General features: G+C 37.3%; 1 protein-coding gene across 5 annotated transcripts in view; it reads left to right on the top strand.

Annotated features, from left to right (window-relative positions):
- LOC112049905 (uncharacterized) overlaps window positions 1-22,088 on the top strand; it is a 44,396-nt gene extending 22,308 nt beyond the window's left edge. For 3 of the 5 annotated variants that reach the window (XM_052884526.1, XM_052884645.1, XM_052884561.1), the window contains exons 13-18: window positions 14,474-14,619; window positions 14,988-15,102; window positions 15,184-15,306; window positions 15,742-15,883; window positions 17,774-17,948; window positions 19,329-22,088. In XM_052884526.1, coding sequence (XP_052740486.1) covers window positions 14,474-14,619; window positions 14,988-15,102; window positions 15,184-15,306; window positions 15,742-15,883; window positions 17,774-17,948; window positions 19,329-19,422 — 795 coding nt within the window. In that variant the 3' untranslated portion in view covers window positions 19,423-22,088. Of the gene's footprint in view, window positions 1-14,473; window positions 14,620-14,987; window positions 15,103-15,183; window positions 15,307-15,741; window positions 15,884-17,773; window positions 17,949-18,582; window positions 18,623-19,328 lie in introns of all 5 variants that reach the window. The other 2 variants (XM_052884682.1, XM_052884608.1) reach the window with 2 other exon arrangements.

The following is a 22,088-nucleotide window of genomic DNA, read 5'->3' on the forward strand; positions in this document are numbered from 1 at the left end:
CATGCGCTGCCTTAACCATTGTGTAAAATTGAAATTAATGTATGGAGACTTTATGTATCTCTAAAAGTTCTACAAAAAAGTCCGCGACACCATATATCTACCTTCTATATATTAGCAGATATAGTACCTTTTGTGTTTTAAAAATTATTAATTTTATATACTTCGGTTTGCGTCATTATTTATGCTACTTAACTTAAATCCTTATCAAAATAAATTATTTAATAATCACAAGGATATTATGGAGATAAGATTTGCCCTTTATAGTATGTTAATTAGTTAAATAGTTTCGGAGATAATAAAAAATTTCTAAAAGACGCAGAAATTCCTCTACATGACGCCCCGCGCTTTCAATTACGTATTTCCCGTTCCTGTGTGAATATGGGAATCAAACATAGCCTATGACACTCGCAAATAACGTAGCTTTCTATTGGTAAAACAATCTTTCAAATCGGTCCAAAGGTAGATCCAAAGATTATAATTTTAGCATAGAAGTCTACGCTTAGCATAGAAGTCCACGCTCATAGGGCTGGACCGATTTTGCTAAGGGTAGGGGTAAGGTAGGGAAGGTATAGGGTAGGGTAGGGTACAGGTATGGTAGGGGTTGTGTATGGATAGGGTAGGGGTAAAGGTAGGGTAGGGGTAGGGTGGGGTAGGGCAGGGTAGGGGAGTGTATGCCTAGGTTAGGGGTAGGGTAGGAGTAGGGTAAAGGTAGGAGATCGATACTGAAGCCTATTTTCTATTGTCTGTCTGTTTGCCTTTTTTTTGACCGGGCATCACGCTGAAACTACAGAATGAATTCAAATGATACTTAAGACGGTTTGAGACCATAATACGTAGAAGGATAATAGGATACTTTTTGTCACGAAAACAAAATCAGAAATGGGTGAAGTAGGGGTAGAAAGTTTGTACGGAAAGTCCTTAATTTTTCTAGGTACATTTGTAAATGTAAAATGATAAGTGGACTATTAGGTATAAGTTATAAAACTTGCAAAATAGAATGTGAAATAGGGGTTGAAAGTTTACATCGATTTTTACGCGGACGAAGTCGCGGGCGTCCGCTAGTATAGGTATATAGATGTTATTATATATCTTTTTATCTAAATAATTCTATTAGCTTTCGCCCGCGTGTTCTATCTAATTAGGGCAACACAAGTTACGTGTTTACGCAAAAAATCAGCATTACCTAATAATTAGTATCTCGCACTAACATCGCCTGCCGCGCGCCGCTGAGCGAAGCCGACTGTGAAATTATATTAAGCGTTGTATCAGAATCTATCCCTCAGTTGCAACCGTATATACTAACTAGCAGACGCCCCGCGGTTTCAACCGCGTAGTTCCTGCTCCCGTGGGAATACTGGGATGAAGTATAGCCTATGTTCCTCGTTGAAGATATAGCTTTCTAATGGTGAAAGAATTTTTATTATCCCTCTAGTAGTTTCTTAGCTAAACCGTAACAAATAAAAAAAACAAATCTTCATTCAATTCATGTTTTATTAACAGTCGTTGAGGAGTCATATAAACGTCTTAAGTTATTGAATGATACTTGACCTAATTATTCATTAAACATATAGTTTTATATACAAATTCAAATTCATTTCCATCTTCTGAAAAAAAAGTAATAGAAGAAGAAGATTATCAAATACAACTTCTTATAACATAAAATTTTCCTGTAATTAATAAAGTTTGTCCTATAATTGTTAAAAGAATTAAGTCGAATGTAACTCGAATGTAAGCCGAAAATTTCAAGATCAAATCATGTACCACATTCTAGCAAATTGATGATTTGATTGATTAATATAATGTCTAGTAGTCTATAATCGTGTAGGAGTATTATTTATTAGTATACCTATACCAATATAGAGGAACCAAAACCGATATGTTTTCTGTGCTAAAACTATAATAATTAGATATGTACCTAAACAAAAGTATAAGCCTAGTCTTATGCGTGTTACTATGGAAGCCATGGCAGTATTATGTAATATGCAGTAAATGTTAACATTTAGCACATAAAGACATACATATAGTGTTCTATTGTACACTCTGCAATGGAATGTTCGTATTGACGAAGGTGCATATAAATTCTAATTACGACAATATATCACCAGTAGTGTTGGATACACGTAAATATATGACCCATCAATCTTAACTGACGGTATTTGCCGGGACGATAGTTCTTGGGAAAGTATGCGTATCCGTTTTATTATATTTATTTTTGTTTTTCTCGTTTCCAAGTGTACGACAGATTTGTCGAGACCAGGTATAATCTAACGTAGTTTGAATTTCTGGATGCACTGTTGGTGACAATCACTGCAGTACACTTATTGTTTTTGTATTAATTATAATGCTTAGTCCTTACCATGGTTGAAGCCCCCGTGCACGCCATTGATGATAATACGGCCTTCGCTTATTTCTATAACAATATTCCTCTACGGATCCGAGATTTAGTCGCTAACTGTGCGCCTTATTAGAAGTCTCAAAGTCAATCAGTTGGCAATGGAGCGAGTTGTGCTTGGAGTTTCTCTGCGTGATCGAATCAGAAATGAGGAGATCCGCAGACGAACCAAAGTCTGACTTAGATTCGATTGTGTTGCTCTTTATTAGAAAGGCTCTGAGTATTCCCGGTATGACATACATCACGATTTCATATTACCTGCTTAAGTCTTTCTACGTACGAAATCACACACAAAACCCAATCTTCAGGTGATAAACTATCTAAGGCCATACCAACAAAAGCCTGAACTATAAAACACATGACATAAAAGCTTGAATATATTGCTTGACGCATTTTGATAAGATGATTGCATCGTGATAAGGTCACTACAGAAGGCTGCGATGCTCAAGTGTCCCAGCAACGAGGATAAGCAATTAAAGCAAGTGTTTGTTGAACGTGACGGTTAGTGTCAACCGGTTTACGATAATTAACGCCTGATTATGATCATTTGTTACGTGATTCCTCTGTTGTCAATTTATAAATAAAATTAATCTGCACTAATATGATAAATTTGAAGAGTTCGTTCGTTTGTTTTGTTTAACACGTTACTGTCGGGATTCGGTAACTACTGGTTCTTATCAAAAATTCTAATAAAATGAAATTTCGTGTCATGGTGTGTTGTGGACACACTTCTGAATTGGATCGACCGATTTTAATGAACTTTTTGTGTTTTTAATAGGTACACGAATAGGTCATAGTGTAAGTTTTTCTCCGCCACCTCCCCAATGGTTTAGGTAATCGCGATTTTAATATTTTTGTTTTAAAGAAATTTATATGGCAGACCGTCCGGCTCTGCTAAGAAATCATTAATTCATTTACTTTATCAACCCACAAACCACATCGGTCCCAACATCTCTTTAAACCGAGGTTCGACTTTCGAGTCCTACACGATCTTCCTTCGCCCTTCGAGACGATCTAGCCTCTTGCGTTCTTTAAGACTTTTGGCAGAGCTTTGCTCATCCCTGATGACGCTGCAGTACCATTAAGGAGCCAATAACAATTAAAAAAACAAACAAAAATATAATGCTTTTCAAATATTCGTCCATTCTTAATGTATTTCATAGCTGTCAGTAATAATACCCGGTGCAGCAAACAAATGTGGCACGGCGGACGCTATTGTGCGCTTTGTCGTCACGGCCTTGCGCCGCACTGATGTCACCGACGCGTACTGCTCACTGTGTCACTCACAGAGCACCGTGTTAACGGCGTGAGTTAATAACTACATCGCTGTCTAGCCCCAAAGTAGGTAGTGTAGCTTTTACCAGTTCTCCTGGTGTGGGAATCAAACGCACGGTGGATCCCGAAGACAAGGTAGATACTCACTGTGTCACGCGGCCGTCAAAATGTTTGACTCTTTCAGCATATAAATGGTACTTTTACATAAGTAGGTAGATACATACAAAACTAACGCCTATAAACATCAGAGAAATTCAGAGCATTCAAGGAACTTAGGAACATATCTTACAAAGTGATACTCATGAGGCCTTAGTCGATAGACTCAGGCTCAGGCCTAAACCTCGTGGCTCGTGGCTTGTGACACACGAGGCTTAGGCCTTACCTTGCCTTTTTTATTTTTTACAAGTTAGCCCTTGACTACAATCTCACCTAATGGTAAGTGATGATGCAATCTAAGATGGAAGCGGGCTAACATGTTAGGAAGAGGATGAAAATCCACACCCCCTCTCGGTTTAGCCACGGCCGAAGTCTCTCACCGGCCAGACCTGGACCAATTAAGAAAACTTCAATCGGTCCAGCTGGGGATCGAACCCAGGACCTCCGTCTTGTAAATTCACCGCGCATACCACTGCGCCACGGAGGCCGTCAAAACCTACCTTCCAAGTTAGCCCGCTTTGCTCTCTTAAATTGCATCACTTACTCATTACATCAGGTGATATCGTAGTTAAGGACTAACTTTGAGTTAATAAAAGAAGTCTTCAAAATCTAAGTAAAAGCTTATCAAGGTTTGGTCGGCCGGATGCCCCTCTAAAAGTCTAATGGAAATAATGGAAGCTTTATTGTGATATGTGTGATATTTTACGTAATCACACATTAAGTAACTGCAAATCCTATCAAACATGTTAATTAATGTTAATAAGTTGCATCTTGCCAGTAGTTATAATATTTACATACTGGTGTTCTTCGGTCGTTTTATTGTGTCTTTACCATAATAATAACTGTTTGCCCGTAACTTCGCTCGTGTCGTGTGTATTCGTAGATATATTTTGTCAATTAATTCAATGATGGCCATTCAAAAGGTGCCTGGGTATATTTCGACGCCTAGAAAACAGGATGTTTTATGGATAATCTTGATATAATCGTCCCGGACAACTTGTGTGGAAATTTTAATGGTAATCGGTTGTGCTTTCTTAAATATTAATTCATAAAATTCTTATATACTAGAAAAATACACAAGTACAAAGGAACTCACAAAATAAAGTAAATTTTTGAACCCATAAAATTCACATTTGCATATTTTTCTTAGGTATCTTCAAATAACTTGGTAACATAAACCCGAACAAAAACAAGTCGATATAAATCCGTAAATGTTTACATACCCGATTTACGAATCAAATTTTTAGTATTTTTTGGAATCCAAATCACTCAAAAGCATAATCAAAAAGAATTAACCAGTCACTGTCGATTGGTATATACTTGTATAAATTGAATTAAATTAACATAATACGGTATAACCATAGAGTCAATGGTCTGATGATGAAATCGGAAGGATTCTTATGACAAGGGAATTAAACTCATGGAGTTTGGACTTGATGTCTTATTAAACACTCGTGCTGCATGTAAAAGCTTCCTTTTGTAATATTTTTTAAAGAAGTAGGTTTACTTACACATGACTACGGATCTCTAATCGATGGGAGCATCCAATGACGAGTAGTGAAGTAAGTTTTTGTGGTTCACGGGTCACCCGTCTGACCGGCCTCGTGCCTTTTACATTTGTGATGTCATGCGCGTATATAGACATACTGCTTACTAAACATTTGGATAATAACATCATCTTTCCAATTAGATACATTTTTGACGTTTTACGCTTACATTCAGTGTTTTTGACCTTTTCTCTCCAACTAAGCTATAAGCCTGTGCTATGAATAGCTACGATCCGCTTTAGCGTAGCTTACTTAAGTAGGTACTCTAAGTTTTGTCGCTACGACCATAGTCCAACGGGCGGGAGTTGAAGCTAAGACGTTTTGAAACTGTCCAGTTCCCTTGATAGAGCTTTGTAAGATCTTGTCTGATTATTCTGTTAAACCAGATCTTTAGCGACATTCATAATAATATCGTCTTCTCAAACAATACCACGATTTTTAACCGAGTTCCGAAAAGGAAGACGTTCTTTGTTTTGCTGTATATCATTATCATGATTATCAACCCATAACCGGCTCCCTGTTGAGCACAAGTATCATCCCAGAATGAGGGGTTAGTCCACACCATACTGAATTAAGAAAATTCTCAGGTATGTCTCATTCTTCACGAGGTTTTTCTTCACCGTTTGAGACACGTGTTGTTGAATTTTTTAAAATATACACCATCCGAATTGAAGGTAGAGGGCAGGAGGTCATGGTTTTCACGGCTCATCATTGCTGTTTAAAGGTATATTTTTTCTCGCTAAGAGTTTCGATTCTAATGAACGCTTTTTAAATCGTATTAAAAGGTGTTTAGTTCAAAACACATATTCGTTAGCAATACCAAATCGGTACGTTTGTAACATTTCTTGCATCAAATCATTAACATAGAGATCGTTTTCGGTTTCAATAATGTCTGCGCATTGATGTTATTTATGTTCTTGTGATAAAAATATCATTAATAAATTAGTTTTTTTAAGTTTTCGACACGTTCAAATTTGTGGGAAACACAGTTTTGGCATAAAAGTACTTTTTTGGCATAATTTCGGTTCCTAAACTCTACTATCAGATTTTGTCAGGGAACTTCACAGTTTGATAGCTAAGGTTAAGCATGGCGGCATTATCAAGTTTTTGCGTTAGTAGCTTATTCATGTGGTATAATGTAGCAAGAAAAAAATAATTAATAGTAGGTACCTACTACCTACTAAATTGACGATGGATAAATGAATAAGTATACAAAAACTGTTAGTGCAACATCAATTTATTTAGCAATGGAATCAAATATAATGAAAAAATTAGACACTAAAAGAATAACAATCCCAATTATTTTCCAAAATTACATTTGTTTGTTAAATGGTCACGGAGTAGTATAGGTTAGAAAAGCTAACTGTCAACAGCATCTCTGGCCACTCATATGGAAGCACATTGCCTTGCATTAAAAGAAGAAACCAAAAAAAAGAGTAAAGGTAAAAAAATATTCTTAATTTTGGCGCAGTGGTATGTGCAGTGGATTTGCAAGACGGAGGTCCTGTGTTGGATCCTCGGTTTGCCCGGTTGAGGTTTTCCTAACTGCTGGGAGACTTCGACCGTGACTAGTTACTACACTACCGGCAAAGATGTAGTGCTAAACGATTTAGCGTTCCGGTACGATGTCGTGTAGAAACCGAAAGATTTGTGGATTTTCATCCTACTTCTAACAAGTTCGCCCGCGTCCATCTTAAATTGCCTCATCACTTACTATTAGGTGAGATTGTATTCAAGGGTAAATTGAAGAAAATGAAAAAAAAAATCTCTTTCTCCGTGTATATGCTCTGCTACCCATGCCATGTTAGAAATTAAATGGTACTTATGACTACAATCATTATGACGACAACTGCCGTTACAGTTATCACGAGCTTGTTACAACTATCATCACATCACAGATCCTTGCATGTGATATAGTTGTCTAGACTAATAAAAATATTTCTTGAATAGAAGCAGGCTTTACTTTGCGGAATTTAACTTTAGCGGCACCCAAATCTATTGGAAATCTCAAGTATATCTTATCTATTGGAATGGTATCGTGTTGAATCTACAGGAAGGTTTAGTCATGATGAAGATTCTGAGCAACTATAAAGTAACATTTATTGCAACCTCTGACATCTTTTCTAGAATCGGTACCGTTGGTAAAATAATTACTGTTCTGTTGTTCTGCTGACTGACGATTTAGGTTTTTTAGTACTTGTTGTCTATCCTAATATAAAAGAATTAAATTAAATGATGAAATTAATGAAGTCTATTAGATCTTCTATTTTGAAAATAACATTATTTTAATTTATGGTATTAATCATCATCATCTCCTTTCCCTTATTCCACATAAGTGGAGTCGAAAATATCTTGTTCAAGTCTGTCTGAGTCAATCTTTTGTTTTGACATATTTTTAAAGATTTTGGCTAGTGATTTTATTACCTTCCTGACGTCAACCCTCATTGTGAACCCTCAGTGGGAATTCTCAGTTAGGTGGGTTTTTCTAACCGCCACCTTTCGGTTCAATGGACACCTTATTAGTAGTGGGCCCTTTGTCGGAATGTAACACTATTACCGTTTAATGTGTTACTTGCGACGTTTTCCCTTAGTCGCCTTTTTTCGACATCCACGGGAAGACATGGAACGGTCCTATACTTACACCGGGAACCGCACAGTTATTTATTAAATGTTAGTTAGTTAGTTACTCAGTTAGTGTTAAATGTTTTCTAAGAAATGTGACCAGGTATTGACGAGCAATGTCTTGTGTCGACACTCTCGCGCAGCTGTGCAAGCAGTATGTTTGCGCTGCTCCACATATCACCCGCCTTGCCGCGATGTGTTTGAATAACGGGTTAAGTACTCGCGTACCAATGTGTATTTCAATCCAGTAATCTAACACCTACCTTCATATCCCTCCACCTCCTGCCTTCCGAAGTGATGGTAGAGGCACTACAAAAGGACAGAGCTTACGTTTCAAAAGTGCTTGTCAACTAAGTATACTTCATAGGTGCAAAACATCATTGTCTAAGATCTTATAACGAACTAGCAGACGCCGCGCCGTTGCACTCGCGTGCTTCTCGTTCCCGTAGGAATATGGAGATAAAGTACAGCCCATACCACTCGGGAATAGTGTAGCTTCCCAACAGTTAAAACAATATCCGAATCGTTTCAGTAGTTTCAGAGCCTAAACAAACAAACAAATCCTCTGCTAACCATCTTCCGAGATAAAAAGTATTCTATGTTCTGCTATAAAATCCCATTGATCTCTACACCAAATTATCTAAATCGGTTTTAGTGGTTTAGCCATTAAAGGTAACAGACGAACAAACTTACTTTCGCATATTGATACGAAGCTGTATTGGAGAAGGAATTTTCCATATTATTCAATTTGTACGTATAATGCCTACTCTAGTTAATCACCTTGTGCATACCACACAGTACACGCGGCACTGGACAACGACAATGACTCGACCGCCGTATGCGGCGACTGCATTGTTCGCTGTCATTTGGTAGCGCGCCATCTTTGTTAACACGAGTACCTACAACTTGTACCTCCAGCGGATGTTCGTAAATGGCTGAATGTAATGGATTGAATAATTTCAATAATGTATTAACACCAATCGTAAGACATTTATTTAACTGAGCATTGTAGCTAATTACTTATCTATATTAATATTATGAGGAGGAAAGATATGATTGTTTGTTAGTATGTATTCAATGGGCTCTGGAATTACTGAAAAAATCTTTCACTGTTGGGAAGCTACACTATCCCCGAGTGCTATAGGCTATATTTTATCCCCGTGTCCCTACGGGAATAAAATATAGCCTATTCAAATGACTTGGACTATTATTTGCATGACATTGGCTTAGTCTCGGCACGCAACTCCGAGTATGGGTTATTATGTATGTACCAAAAGTTGTTCGAAATCCAACATTGTGATACTTACCGTTGGTTTATAACTTGGACCTATTAATAAATTTATTTTACCTACTTACTACTTTTACTTGATAGTGGAAAACCATTCGGTATTCATATTGTCATTAAATCTATATTAAGAATTCGTAACACAATTCACTGGTATGAGATATACCCACGTTAATACTAGAAAATCCGAGGTACCTATTGGGTTTGACATAACCGTGACTAGTTGTGCCAACTCTACGACGGGCGTTTCGCCTAGTAAAAAGTCAAAGCTAATATGCATATTGGACCCTTGACAAACTTGGTCCCAAAGATTACGAAGCACTTTTGTATTATTACCCCTGTTAAGTTAACTAAGGCGCGTTTATATATTTGAGGTCGTTGAGTTTAGAATGAATTGATAATCATCGTGGCACGCTGGTTACACGTCAATTATTGTCACGTGAATCTAGATAACGTGCCTGCAGCGGGCACGCGGGTTTTACAGGGGACGACGGCGTGACGACCACGGGACGACATGAGGATCAAGGAAAAAGGTTGTTTGTGTGTCCAAAAATTGTGTGTGTGTGTCCAAATGTGTTGATTTTGATTTTGAAAAAGTTCATAATAGAGGGAAGCTTAGAAGACACTGGATGTGTGAAAGTCTTCATAGCTATAATGATACCAAAGATGTACCTATCTTCAATGTTCTGGTGGTGCTTCTAGTACGGTCTGCTCATAGAATCTAAGAAGTCCATATCAGAAGCAACGTCGTACAAAATACCAAAAAAAAGTACAAAATCGTATTAGTATCAATTTTACTGATCTTCACAGTTGAGAGCGAAAAACAAACACTGTTTTAAAAGTTATTTAATACTCTTTAGTCAGTTAATACTTTAAAAGGAAAGAAAGGTTGTTTAGAAATACCACAACTATAAAACAACGAGACCTAGAAAACGCAAGTAGCTCGATTTATTTACTCCAAGCGTAGTGCGTCCTACTTTTCATATATTTGGTTCAGTCTAATATTTAAAGTTAAGGTAAATATTTTCTCGATTCAGCTTTAGCATAAAGTATGAGATAGTCAAGTGTTATGACGTCAATTAAACAAACAGGAATAGTATATTATTGTCCACATTGTCGTCGATGTAAATGGTTCCATAGCGTGACTGACTGCGTGCCGAAGTACTGAGCACTTTGAACTCGTCAGCTTCCACGAGACATCTCGTCATGCGCGTGTAGTATTGTTAACCTCATTACTTTGATATTCACCTGTACAAGCTATGGTTTAAAATTAACTTAACTGAACGACCTCTTCTTGACTCTGAAGTCGTCAGCATTGTACCGCGACGCATTTATGAATGCCAACTCTCTACCTATTTTTTTTCTCTTTTCTTTTTTTCTCTCTCTCCAACGTTATCGATCTAAGCATAAGCCTGATGGCTTCGTGATTTACCCCAAATTAAGTAAATTTCTTAAAAGTTGCGCCTCGGTAATTGTTAAATAAGCGATGATTGAGAGTGGAAGCGAAAGGGAGATGTAGATAAACGAGTGGACGAGGATTGAGAGTGAAAGAAAAAGAGTACTTTCACAACAGGAAAGTGGAGTAAAAGAGAGAGACATAATAGATTGTTGTGATTTATAAAGTTGTGATGCAATGAGTTTAGATTATGAGTTACGTCTCTGAGTTTGAGAAACGTATTTTTTTTTTGTATTTGTGGTTTTCATGTAGGTTCCGTAATAAAACCGCAACAATATCATTCGGGGCAAAGGCAGGAGTCAATTCAAGAGCAAGAAAAACGAAGAGAGAGGAAAATAGCGTGACCTTTGAGACTAGAACTTCAGTTTAAAGGGTTGATGAAACCAACAAAGTTTATCCTCCACCCCCGTGAAGTTAGAAATCAGGGACTCCTGGATCATGGATTATTTTTGTTTAATGCGGTAAACTTAAAAATAATTGGAAGAAGCCTGACCTTTTCATTTAACAGTCACTAGGCGCCTGTAAGTTTGTGTTACTGAAAGGGTAAACATTTTTCGACAATGGGTACAATAAAAAAGAAAATTTCCGGTAAAGCGTATCATAACAAAATACGTCCCCCAACTCAATTGTTAATTTCCATCAGTCAACAATAGCTTCAACACGGAAGGTTACACCAAGTTACGTCGCAATACCATTTACTTAAATAGAAATACGACAAGAACTTACTATTATAGAAATATGAATACATTATATAACAAAAGAATAGAAACCGAGTGTTTGTTTACTGAAACTTGCGATTAAACAAGAGTATAAAACACGAAAATCAATAACTCCCCAAGTACTAAAATATTTGCATAAAAACCGAAGGCAATAGTGCGACTTTCTGGAATTAATCCAGGATGACCTATTGAGAATCTCTCTAGATGGATGGAATAACCTTGTAATACTAATAGCTTCAATAGTTCAACGGTAAAGGGGTCGGATTCATCACCGAGAGGTCGTGGTTCAAATACATCCTCTGGACTATTGTCGTACTCACTCCTATCACAGTTTTGCCCGCTGCCATCTTATATTGCATTTGAGGCGTTTATGAATCTTGTGCCAGAAATATATTCCATCATATTAGAAAATGCCGATATGTTCCGATTAGTAGTAGAAGACACAGAAAACCCGCATAATCAAGAACCCTCGATGCAACTTACAGACGTTTACAAATAGACTCGTCAAAATAGCACCACTGTTTTTTAAAATGGGGGCTAAAAATGACGCGAAGGAATGAAAGTTAGGTTAGAATATTACCATAAGAGTTTCGAAAGTGTAAGGATATAAGAGGAAAGGGAGAAGTAGAGAATAAGTTGTCGAATGATAGAAATGAATAGAATAGAAAGACATATTTTACCTTAAGTGCCATAAGGGATAAGCAGGAAACCATGATGATCTAAAATGAAATTGTTTCGGACACACAGCCATTAAGGCTTATTTATTAATACTGTAGTCTCTTGAAGACTCAAGTAATATTGAGTCTCCTTGTGCATGATTATGCACTGTTTGAACGACACCGTTTCAAAACCATTTAAAACAAACTAAATACACGGACGGATGGACAAACATGAGGGTCTTTATAAGTGTTTGCTGTTGAACAAACTTACGCTTAGGTAACCTCGGAAAATTATTTTAATTTATTTTAACATTACAACACATTGACAAAAATCTATTGTTAATAGATACGTGATGTATTAACAATAGATTTTTGTTTTCCTTTTTAGTCGGTTAGTACTTACGAGTACCTAGTTAGTAGGTTCCGTCAACAATTATGTCAGTGTGAAAAATACTAAGCCTTCTTCCCAATTTTCTTACAGATTACCTACTTAAACATTTTCTACTAACCCTAAATTTGAAATGACTTACTAAAGTTTTGTCTTTTTTAAACTACTCTTGTTTTTCTTTACGTGACAAAAGGAAGCCTTCGTTTTCGGTAACATCGACTATATTAAAAAGAAAATAAGAATATACAACATTAAATTCATAATATACAATATATTAGCGATTACGAACAGTAACTAAGATCGCAATCTGGCGCATCCTCTTTGCGTAAATCGACCTCACTCACTCTTTGTAATATTAATAATAATTGTTGCAAGTTGCGTTTATGGCATTTGTTTTAAAAACTCAATTATTTCAATGAAACAGAAACACTATTTTGTTATAGCACCTAATTATTTCGTGCATGAAACTTTACAACACGATATAGGTTGGCTTTACCTTCGATGTTAGGTAAATTGAGCTCTATAAATTATTATATTTATTACCTATAAATTATTTTGTTTCTACTGACAGTCTAGCCTTTTCAAATATTTCTTAAGGTGCTGATAGACTTGACCATTCACTTGTAACAAAACATCGAGCATTCGCCGTTTTTATAATTGTCACGTTGTTTTTATATTTAACAACGAGCCGAGACAAGCACAGAGCCAAATATTGCTACGAGCATGTTGAGAATTCTAGTGAATGCTCGATTCGATCAAGCAAATCTGCTCGCTAGAATGCTCACCAGAACGTTCGAAAGAATGCTTGCTAAAATGTTCACGTATTTTCGTTGTTTTGTGATGTAACATTCGCAATAATGCTCAAATCTATCAGCACCTTTATAGACTCTTGCTTGCAATTACGTTTGAATTAAAATAAGAACATACTAGGACGTCTGTAAATCGCTTGCCTACCCTAAAACCTGTATTGAAACCCAGCCACACACAACAACTGTAAATCATATGCATATTATGAACACTGCTTAATTGATCTAGGTATATCGATAATTACCTTGTCGGTCGTGATCATTAAATTGAAATCAAGAATCATAAGTCAAGATAAGATCGTTACCCCTCGATCTGTTTCGCACGCTCCAGAAACTTGTGTTGCTCTCAATGTGACCGCACCGACTGATCTCCGACAAAAGAAATGCAAAAACGCCTTTTACTTTCAAAACCACATAATGACAATGCGATTTAGGCCTCGTCATGATAATTCGGAGCACGTCTACCATTTTGATGTCCGATTTATGGAGCTTGGTGAATTATTACAATACAGATACATTCGGGCTCGTGGATGAGGCTGACTTCTACGATTAAAATTGATAACGACAGCGCCATTTTTTTTTAAAAATATTGATACGATCATCATTCTCATTCTTAAATGGTTGATTACAATTTTGTTATCTGACATAGAGCTTGGTGAATTAATTTTATATTACAGATGCATTTGGTTCGTTGATGAATGAGACTTCTTTGGCAGTCTAAAATGCGATAATGCCACAATTTCCCCAACTAAAGACAATTTGATGTATGGAATCTGTTAGAAGCACACGAAACAATTACAATTCTTAAATAGTATAGCCAAAAATGGAGATTTTGAGATTAATTAGTTTTTGTATCCTTTAATTGTTTTTAATTAATGATAACATAATGATGCATAATGTTAAGTGATAGCTGATGTTAAGTGGCGACATTTAGATGTTATCGCGATAGTCTAGATTCTAGAAGGAATACATTTTATTTACTCTGGCAGATTTCTTGGACTTCGACAAAAACAGATGGATAGTAACACGCCCTACGTAGTGTTGCTATATTGTAGGCTATAGATTTCAAGTTTCTACTTAACATTAGACAGAGTGTTGTTCTACTATTGGTTATAGTTTACCAGCTTGTCTTGTCAACAATTAATATAATTAAAATGTTTAATTTTAGCGCAACGCCAACCCGGGCAGAGGCAAGCGGTTCACGTTCCAGTCGACAGTGCGGCAGGTCGAGCGGCGCAAGATCGCGGAGAAGCTGTCTCGAGAGGCAGATCTGAAGGAACAGCAGCGAAGAACCGAGCTGGAGGCCATGCGGAGGTAACTGCCTCTTCCTTAAGTCGTGTTTCTCAGATCGCTCACCTCCTCGTGTTCCTCACCTCACTGAAGTCGTGACCACCTTCATCTAGTGTGTCAGTGCCAAGTTTCAAATCTAACTCTATTCATCATTATTTTGCCTCTTTAAACAGGGCCGCCTCTCTTTTGATATAGAAGATAGAATATAGAGAACATGATGATGTTTTTTTAGTCTGCCGTAGTATTGCGCTCGCTTATAAGCACCCGTGACGTTGAGGTCCCTGAACAAACAGAAAACAATAAATTATAGAAGACAAAATGAGCAAAATTGAAATGTTTTAACTTTAATTTCTTTAACACAGTGATTCTACTAATAATGTATGTCCTTACAGGGTAGAGGAAGAGTTCCAGCGGAAGCGAGCGCGGGAGAAGGCGAACATCCGACAGCAGCTGCGACTGGTGAGCAGCGGGACTAATGGCGTGCCGCCAGCTTCACATCACAATAAGGTAACACTTCGGTCAAGTTTGCCCTTGTAATCATGCAATTCACTTGAACATTTTTTCCTAACATTTACCATTTCGCCACAGACTAGAGACGAGCCCGACGGTTCGTGCCGCGCGTCTCCTGCGGCGGAGAGGACTCGCGACGCGCGGCCGCGGCACAGCAACACGTCGTCTGAAGCCAGCGGCAGGAGCAAGAGCACCACGCCGGTGAGTGCCTCAGACGTGTCCACCACAGACTAGAGACGAGCCCGACGTACTACGTAGAACGGCCAACCACAAATGGCCAAGTAAGTAAGGATAAGGCCCAGGAAAGAAGAGCCCGACGTACGGTATATACGGCTAAATACTGTCACCAATTTGGCCAAGATACAGTTAGTTACTCCTTGGAGAAAAATCTGTGAATGATAAAATGCATGATTATTTTTCTTTGAGACTGCTGATAACATAGCAGTTTTGTTGACTGCGTGTCGACATTGAGTCGCAGGGAATCACGATCTACTCTTAAGGGAGTCCACCTAAACTCCTACGGGTGTTGTGTGCTATGGGTGTTTTATTTGTGCGGCGAGCAGATTTGTGCTTCTGAGTCCATCCCAGATCCGCGAGTATTGTTGTAGCGAACTGAAGGCTAAGTGCTGTCCGCAGATCCGCTGCGTGGAGCTGTCGGAGTGGCGCACGGAGAGCGGCGCGCGCGTGTACCGCGACTGGCCGGCGCAGGCGGCGCACGCGCACGCGCACCCGCCCGCCTGCGCGCGCATGCCCATGTCCGTGCACAACAACTACAACGGCAAGTGACTGTGCTTTACCGAATGAGTGACGTACAACATTTACTCTCTTAACCAAATCCTCGTTCGTGCAGTTTGAAGTGCGCGTGTGACGGTAAATATGTGTCGGAGTATTAGTATACTGTAAAAGGATCCTTTAACCCTGCCACTGGCGGTTGCCAGACCGTAATTTCACTCGTGACTGCCTTAGTGCCATATACTAGTTGGTTTACATCTGATAGTGTCAGCGCTGTACTTGGTCAATATTGTAGTTAGAGGGTAGAACTGTATTAGTAAGTTAAGCGGTCGTTCCAGTAATGATTGATAGTGTTTTGTGTATCTGCCATCCTTGACACGTAAAGCTTAGAATGCTGCTCTTAGACTACGGCTTCTCTATTATCAGAACTTCAGAAGTAGTATTTAGTCTGCTCCGCCGACATATGTATACTACGGCAATATGCGCGACTGGAGAATGCGCATGTCGTCCGCTCCTTTCTCGCTCTATAACCCAGGTTGTTATAAATTAATCGATAGAAAAACTTAAAACAGCTTTTGAAATAGGTATCACTAAAAATTTAAAAATGTTTTTAGGCATGCAACTTTACATGGCTTTTAACTTTCTTAAAACTTCAATATCCTGAAAGAAAACATTCAGCATCTTTATTTCTTTCTTTCTTTCAGCCTTGACACTATTGTTAATTTATTATAACAACATTTATTTATCTAAAATCGTTTTAGATAGCATAATTGAAAATATGTCTCTCCTTAACTAGTGGAAATGCCTCAACCGGACGGATTAAGTGCTTTAAGTTAATTTAATTTGATTTAGTAGGACAAGACATGCGATGAATATTGTGCTCCCCATAAACAGAGGGTGAAAGCGAGGAAGCGAGTAAATGAATATAAACGCACCGCGTCACCGGACGTGGTGTCCATTAGTGGCGCACCCGCGACGTTGACCTTGGCTCCCTGACACACTTGCTGATGTGTGGAGGGAAATCTGGTTCCACGTGCACTGCGCCAGCCTGACGGATATGTAGGATGTGACGGACAAGGATTAAGTATACAGGCAGGCACTTGTAATAACGAAGTAATCTACGCTAATACAGTAATTTACTCATATATAGCGTACTGCGTAGATTGTTTTTTATTAACTTTTATGTTAAAGAAAAATACGCGTATCTGATATATTCGGATCGTTTACTTTCATTGAAGTTGCATACGCGTAACATAGGTAAGAAATTTCGTACAAAATCAGCTTTTTGTTGAAATAAATCCAGAGTCTTAGACCATCCGAAAACAATCCACAAAATCCGGCAAAATCAATCCATTCATTTGGAACTTACGAGTATGATGCTAGATTCAATGTATTGAATCTGTAGAGAACTATGTATAGTATCTGCTTTTCTAATGGCCTTTATATAGAAAAGCCAGAAAGTTACTTTTTCTGTTTTGCCAACACCGAGTTGCATCGCGGCGTGATGTTTTACCTTGCCCTAAAACGAGTTTGTCTAAGTTATGGTGAAGGTGGCGGACGATTAACTTAACTTGAAACCCTATAGCAACAGATAGCTGAGAGTCTAACATTCTAGAGTTCTCTTATCTATTGTAGAAAGCATTTATCTTCTTTCCTTTTTTGGCATTACTAGTTTTCAAGAGTTGCCCTTTCTGTCGATTAGCATAACTTTTATGTTTGTTTCGTTACTGCTAAGTTTGATCATTTAACTTTCTTCCTCCACTTTGCGGAAGAATTGAGCGAGTTCGTTATCGAAAGCTGTCCATGGTATTAGCGTAGTTACTAAGTTGTCAACAACCCCAACTTAACAGCTCCGTTGGAAATACCTCCCATGCAATAATTTGCGTTGGGGATTAATTAGCATATTCCTCGTGGAATAAAGTGTAACTGTGTGCAGCTGCAGAAGGCTCGGCGTTCAGCGGCAGCCCGCGCTCCGACAACTACCGGCTGGAGTTCGCGCGCGGCCGCTCCCCGCGCACCCCGCGCGCGCCCCGCCTGCTGCCCGCCGCGCGCTCGCCCGCCTCCTCCACCAGCGGCTCGGAGCTGTCGCTGCGCCAGCCCATCAAGATCAGGTGACCCTTCATGTGCCGCCCCGTCTGCTGCCCCAACAGCTAATGTAGACTGCCCTTATAGCATTCCTGGGTCTAAAGAAGACATCTTCAAGGTATAGCAAGAGATAACATATTATATCACTCTCTTTCGTTGCAACGAGACGAACGAGAGAGTGACATTAGAAAAAATTACCTCGGAGCAGGGCCGGACCGTCCATACGGCGAAAGGAGCGGTCGCTCCAGGCGCCAAATCCTAGGGGGCGCCGAAATGGTAAAGACAAGATCGAAAAGAAATTTATGTGATGAATTTACGTGCGCGAAAGGCGCCATAATTGGATCTCGCTCCATTCTAAAATTTACCTCAGTCCGGCGCTGCCTCGGAGCTAATAAATAAATAAATGCAGGGCATGAACTCTTCATTAAAATGTGGAAACCATGTATCATCATTCCAAATAATAATAATTTTAATTTTTTTTTTAAGACAGGACGCGTATCTTATGCATGTAATATGTTGGTATTTAAAAGTATCTTTTAGTTTATTGGTTTATAAGTTTATATTAGACTAATTGCACGTATGTATTCCGCTTGCACTAATAGTTATAGTAATTAGCATAATGATAATAATTAATAGTTAACATGATGATTCTGTCCCAAGGTGGTGATCCAGTAGTCGCTACTTAACTAACTGATAGACGGTGAGTGCTTACTAAAGCTTGTATGACATTGAAATTATGTAATGCTTTACAAAAATATAGCGCAAATAGACAAACAGCATGTTTAATAGTACTTACAATATAATTTGTCTAGCCCACCCGCCCGCGACCTCGTCCACGTGAAACCCTGCCTACCCTATCCCTACCCATACCCTACCATACTATATCCGTCTCCTGGTTCTAAGCTACCTTTCCACCAATTTTCAGCCAAATCGGTCCAACCGTTCTTGAGTTTTATATAATGTAACTAACACGACTTTCTTTTATTTATATAGATAGATGATAATAAATTATTCTCGACCAAATGAAATTCTTTATATGCATGTAGCATTTTACTATAAACATAACTTTCTGAAAATTTTATTCAAAAATCAATATGACAAAATAAAATACTTTAATATTATTTTATCGTTATCAACATCTGACCCCATAACCATGTCACAAATCGATTTATTGATTACAAACGTTAAAGTTAAGTTAAGCTATCGAAGCTAACTAAAAAATGTATAGAAATGACGTAATCAAGAGGTCTTATCAATTGGATATGTCATTCCCATACATTTTTTACTTTTAGAAGTCCTGGCATATATCCAGCCCATAAAGTTTTAGAATTCCGTTCCTCAAAAACATGCGACTCGCACTTGTTGAGTTATAAAACAAGTAAGACGTCATATTTACCTGTCAACAGCGAGCCAACTAAGGAGGAAGAGGCGACGGAACCCGCCATCGTCCCCACCCTGCGGCCCTCCGGCCCGGCGCGGCCCGTCGTCGCCATACGATAGCCTGCCGACCACAGTCATAGGGAAATACCACATTCATAAACCCGTTGAGCGAAGAGGGAACTCTCTCAGTACTTATGTGTACGGAATTCTGTTCTAGCATTCCGAAATAGGTCCTCTAAAAGTGAAAAAACACTTTAATTTTAGAGGACCAGCAAAAGCAAACTTGACTTTACTCAGAGATGTTAATCGAATTCAGATATGACAAGCTCAAAAAAAACTAAAATACTTCAGCAAGGTGTTTTCAAATTACTTACTTACAAAAAAGGAAAATGTGAATTTCAAGTACTATGGGCTACATTATAAATTGAACAGTTTGCAAACTCAACTAATAAAAACTATCGAGCTTTTTGACATTTAATAGTTCCACTGTGTACCTACGTAATTTTAGGGTTTCGAACGTACGTACTAGTACATAAAAAACGGAACCCTTATTTGAAATAGTTATGTAAGCGTATAACTTAACGGTTCGCAGTCATCAGTTAAATTGTTATTGGTTTTAATCTCAATTTGATTACGTAACTTCCTTCAGCTTGCGTAAGCCTTTATTCGCACGAGAGCTTTTTAAACGGACGTTAGACAGTTCTCGTGCGAACGAGTGCTGAAAGTGGCGGCCAAATAGATTTGCGAGGTGAAGTTATAGAGATTATAGTTTGACATACCAAGTACGGTATCATATCACTTATTGTTAACTTACTTAGTTTTACACTTGTATGTAAATGTTTGTATTTTATATTAGAGCTAAGTTTAAACAAACAATGCAATAGCTGTCGTCTAAGTATGTGAATAATGTTGGAGCTTTAATCTAGACTTAACTGTATTCTTACTAACTTCTAGTTATAAAGGTGCTAAGAATAAATTATTTACCAAGTAGGTTTAAGAGATTCAACATGTTTTACGAACTTTTATGCAAATGTTTAACTCTTTTTTATATCATTTAATTAAAAAAGATAGAAATAATTAACAGATGCTCTATGTGGACAAATTGTGTTACTTCCCACAAGACATACAATTATACAATGCCCTGTCGATTTCTGTAATTTTTTAAACAAGCAATGTAAAAAATTTAATATTAAAACTCGATTTGAGAAAATATTCATAATGAGACCCCATCTCGAAAAGTCACTCTATTCCAAATGGGTTTATTATGTTTATTTATGCATCATGCAAGTGACCGAGGTTATTTATGTGGTTTTAGAATAACCCATAAAAATGTGGCACAACCTTTGACGTAATGACCATAAGGCACAAATGACCGGGCGTGGCGGGTGCCCGTCAGAGGGTTAAAAGCCACTGTGGCCATTTCCGGGATTTACTACTCCGATATCCGGACTCGGGCGTGGTCACAACAAAACTTGGGGCTCATATAAAAGGGTTAATTCGTACATAAGATATATGACTCAGAAAAGGATTTATTAGGTAGTGATGGTATAAAACTATTTATTTCAAGTTATACTATGAGTTTTCACAAAAAATGAACTCCAATATTTCCTTGATGTTAAGAAAATTATTCTTTGTCCAAAGTATGATTGTAATACAGATTTTAAGTAATTAATAACTCGATCACTGTGTTCGTTAAGTGTCACTGACGCTCAAAAGGGCTTTAATTTTTTTTTACATATAAATGTGTTGTTTGTTTGCTTTATTAAGGAGGTGGCAAAAAGAAAGTTGAAAAGAAGCATAATATATAATAAATGTATAATATATAATATAATAACAAACTTGTCTAATTTTGTGTAAGTCTGCATGGGACTTGGAAAGTTGAAATTTGATTTTGAAAAGATACAAAAAATCTATAGATATTTAAATCGCTATAAAAATACGCCATCTAGTATTAAAGAAATTATTATATATTTATTTCACATAACATGTTGATTCTCTTAATGTATATTAGTGCATAATTAATATGTATATAGCATATTTATTACCTAGTAGGTGATTTTAATTCTAACTTAATCAATGAATTTTATCAGGTGCAATATTCACAATACATAGCTAATAGATATACTTTGTATAAATGAGCTGAATTACATTTTTTATTATATTACTTTAATACACTTAACTCTTAATTTTCACAATAATGTAACAGAAAAATGTTCATGTAATTATATTATTTTTTGTTATAAAAAAAGTATAATTATTCAAAATATTATTAATAGGTCCATGTGGTCATAAAAAACTAAAATCAACGTTTTTTTTGTTTTATATTAAGTAATAATTATATTACTAATTATTGTAATTATTAAGTAATAATGAAATATTTGTACCGCTCAATATAAGTCTTAATATTACGCAAAATATTGCGGAAAATAATAATATTCTTTTTATTAATTGATTATTTAAAAGGATTTACGAGTAGCTGTGGAAATTTTTCACGAATAAAAAGCCTTAAAGTCTTTATTTATTTAATAACCGTTATTATGAATCTTGAGTATCCGTAGACTAAAAGTTATATATGAGGATAGTAAGGAGATTACGGTTCTATTAATGACAATTCTAATCAATGGGCGCATACCTTTTTACAATTATTAACATAGTATCTACATTAAATTAATATAATTAATGGAACGATATATTCATTAAGCATTAAGTTTTGTCATGCGAAACGGTGCGTGTATATTTGTAAAGTTATTAATAAAAAGTGATAATAAACATCATATTACAATAGA

Source organism: Bicyclus anynana, chromosome 1, assembly GCF_947172395.1.
Source record: "Bicyclus anynana chromosome 1, ilBicAnyn1.1, whole genome shotgun sequence".
In the NCBI taxonomy this organism is placed as follows: domain Eukaryota; kingdom Metazoa; phylum Arthropoda; class Insecta; order Lepidoptera; family Nymphalidae; genus Bicyclus; species Bicyclus anynana.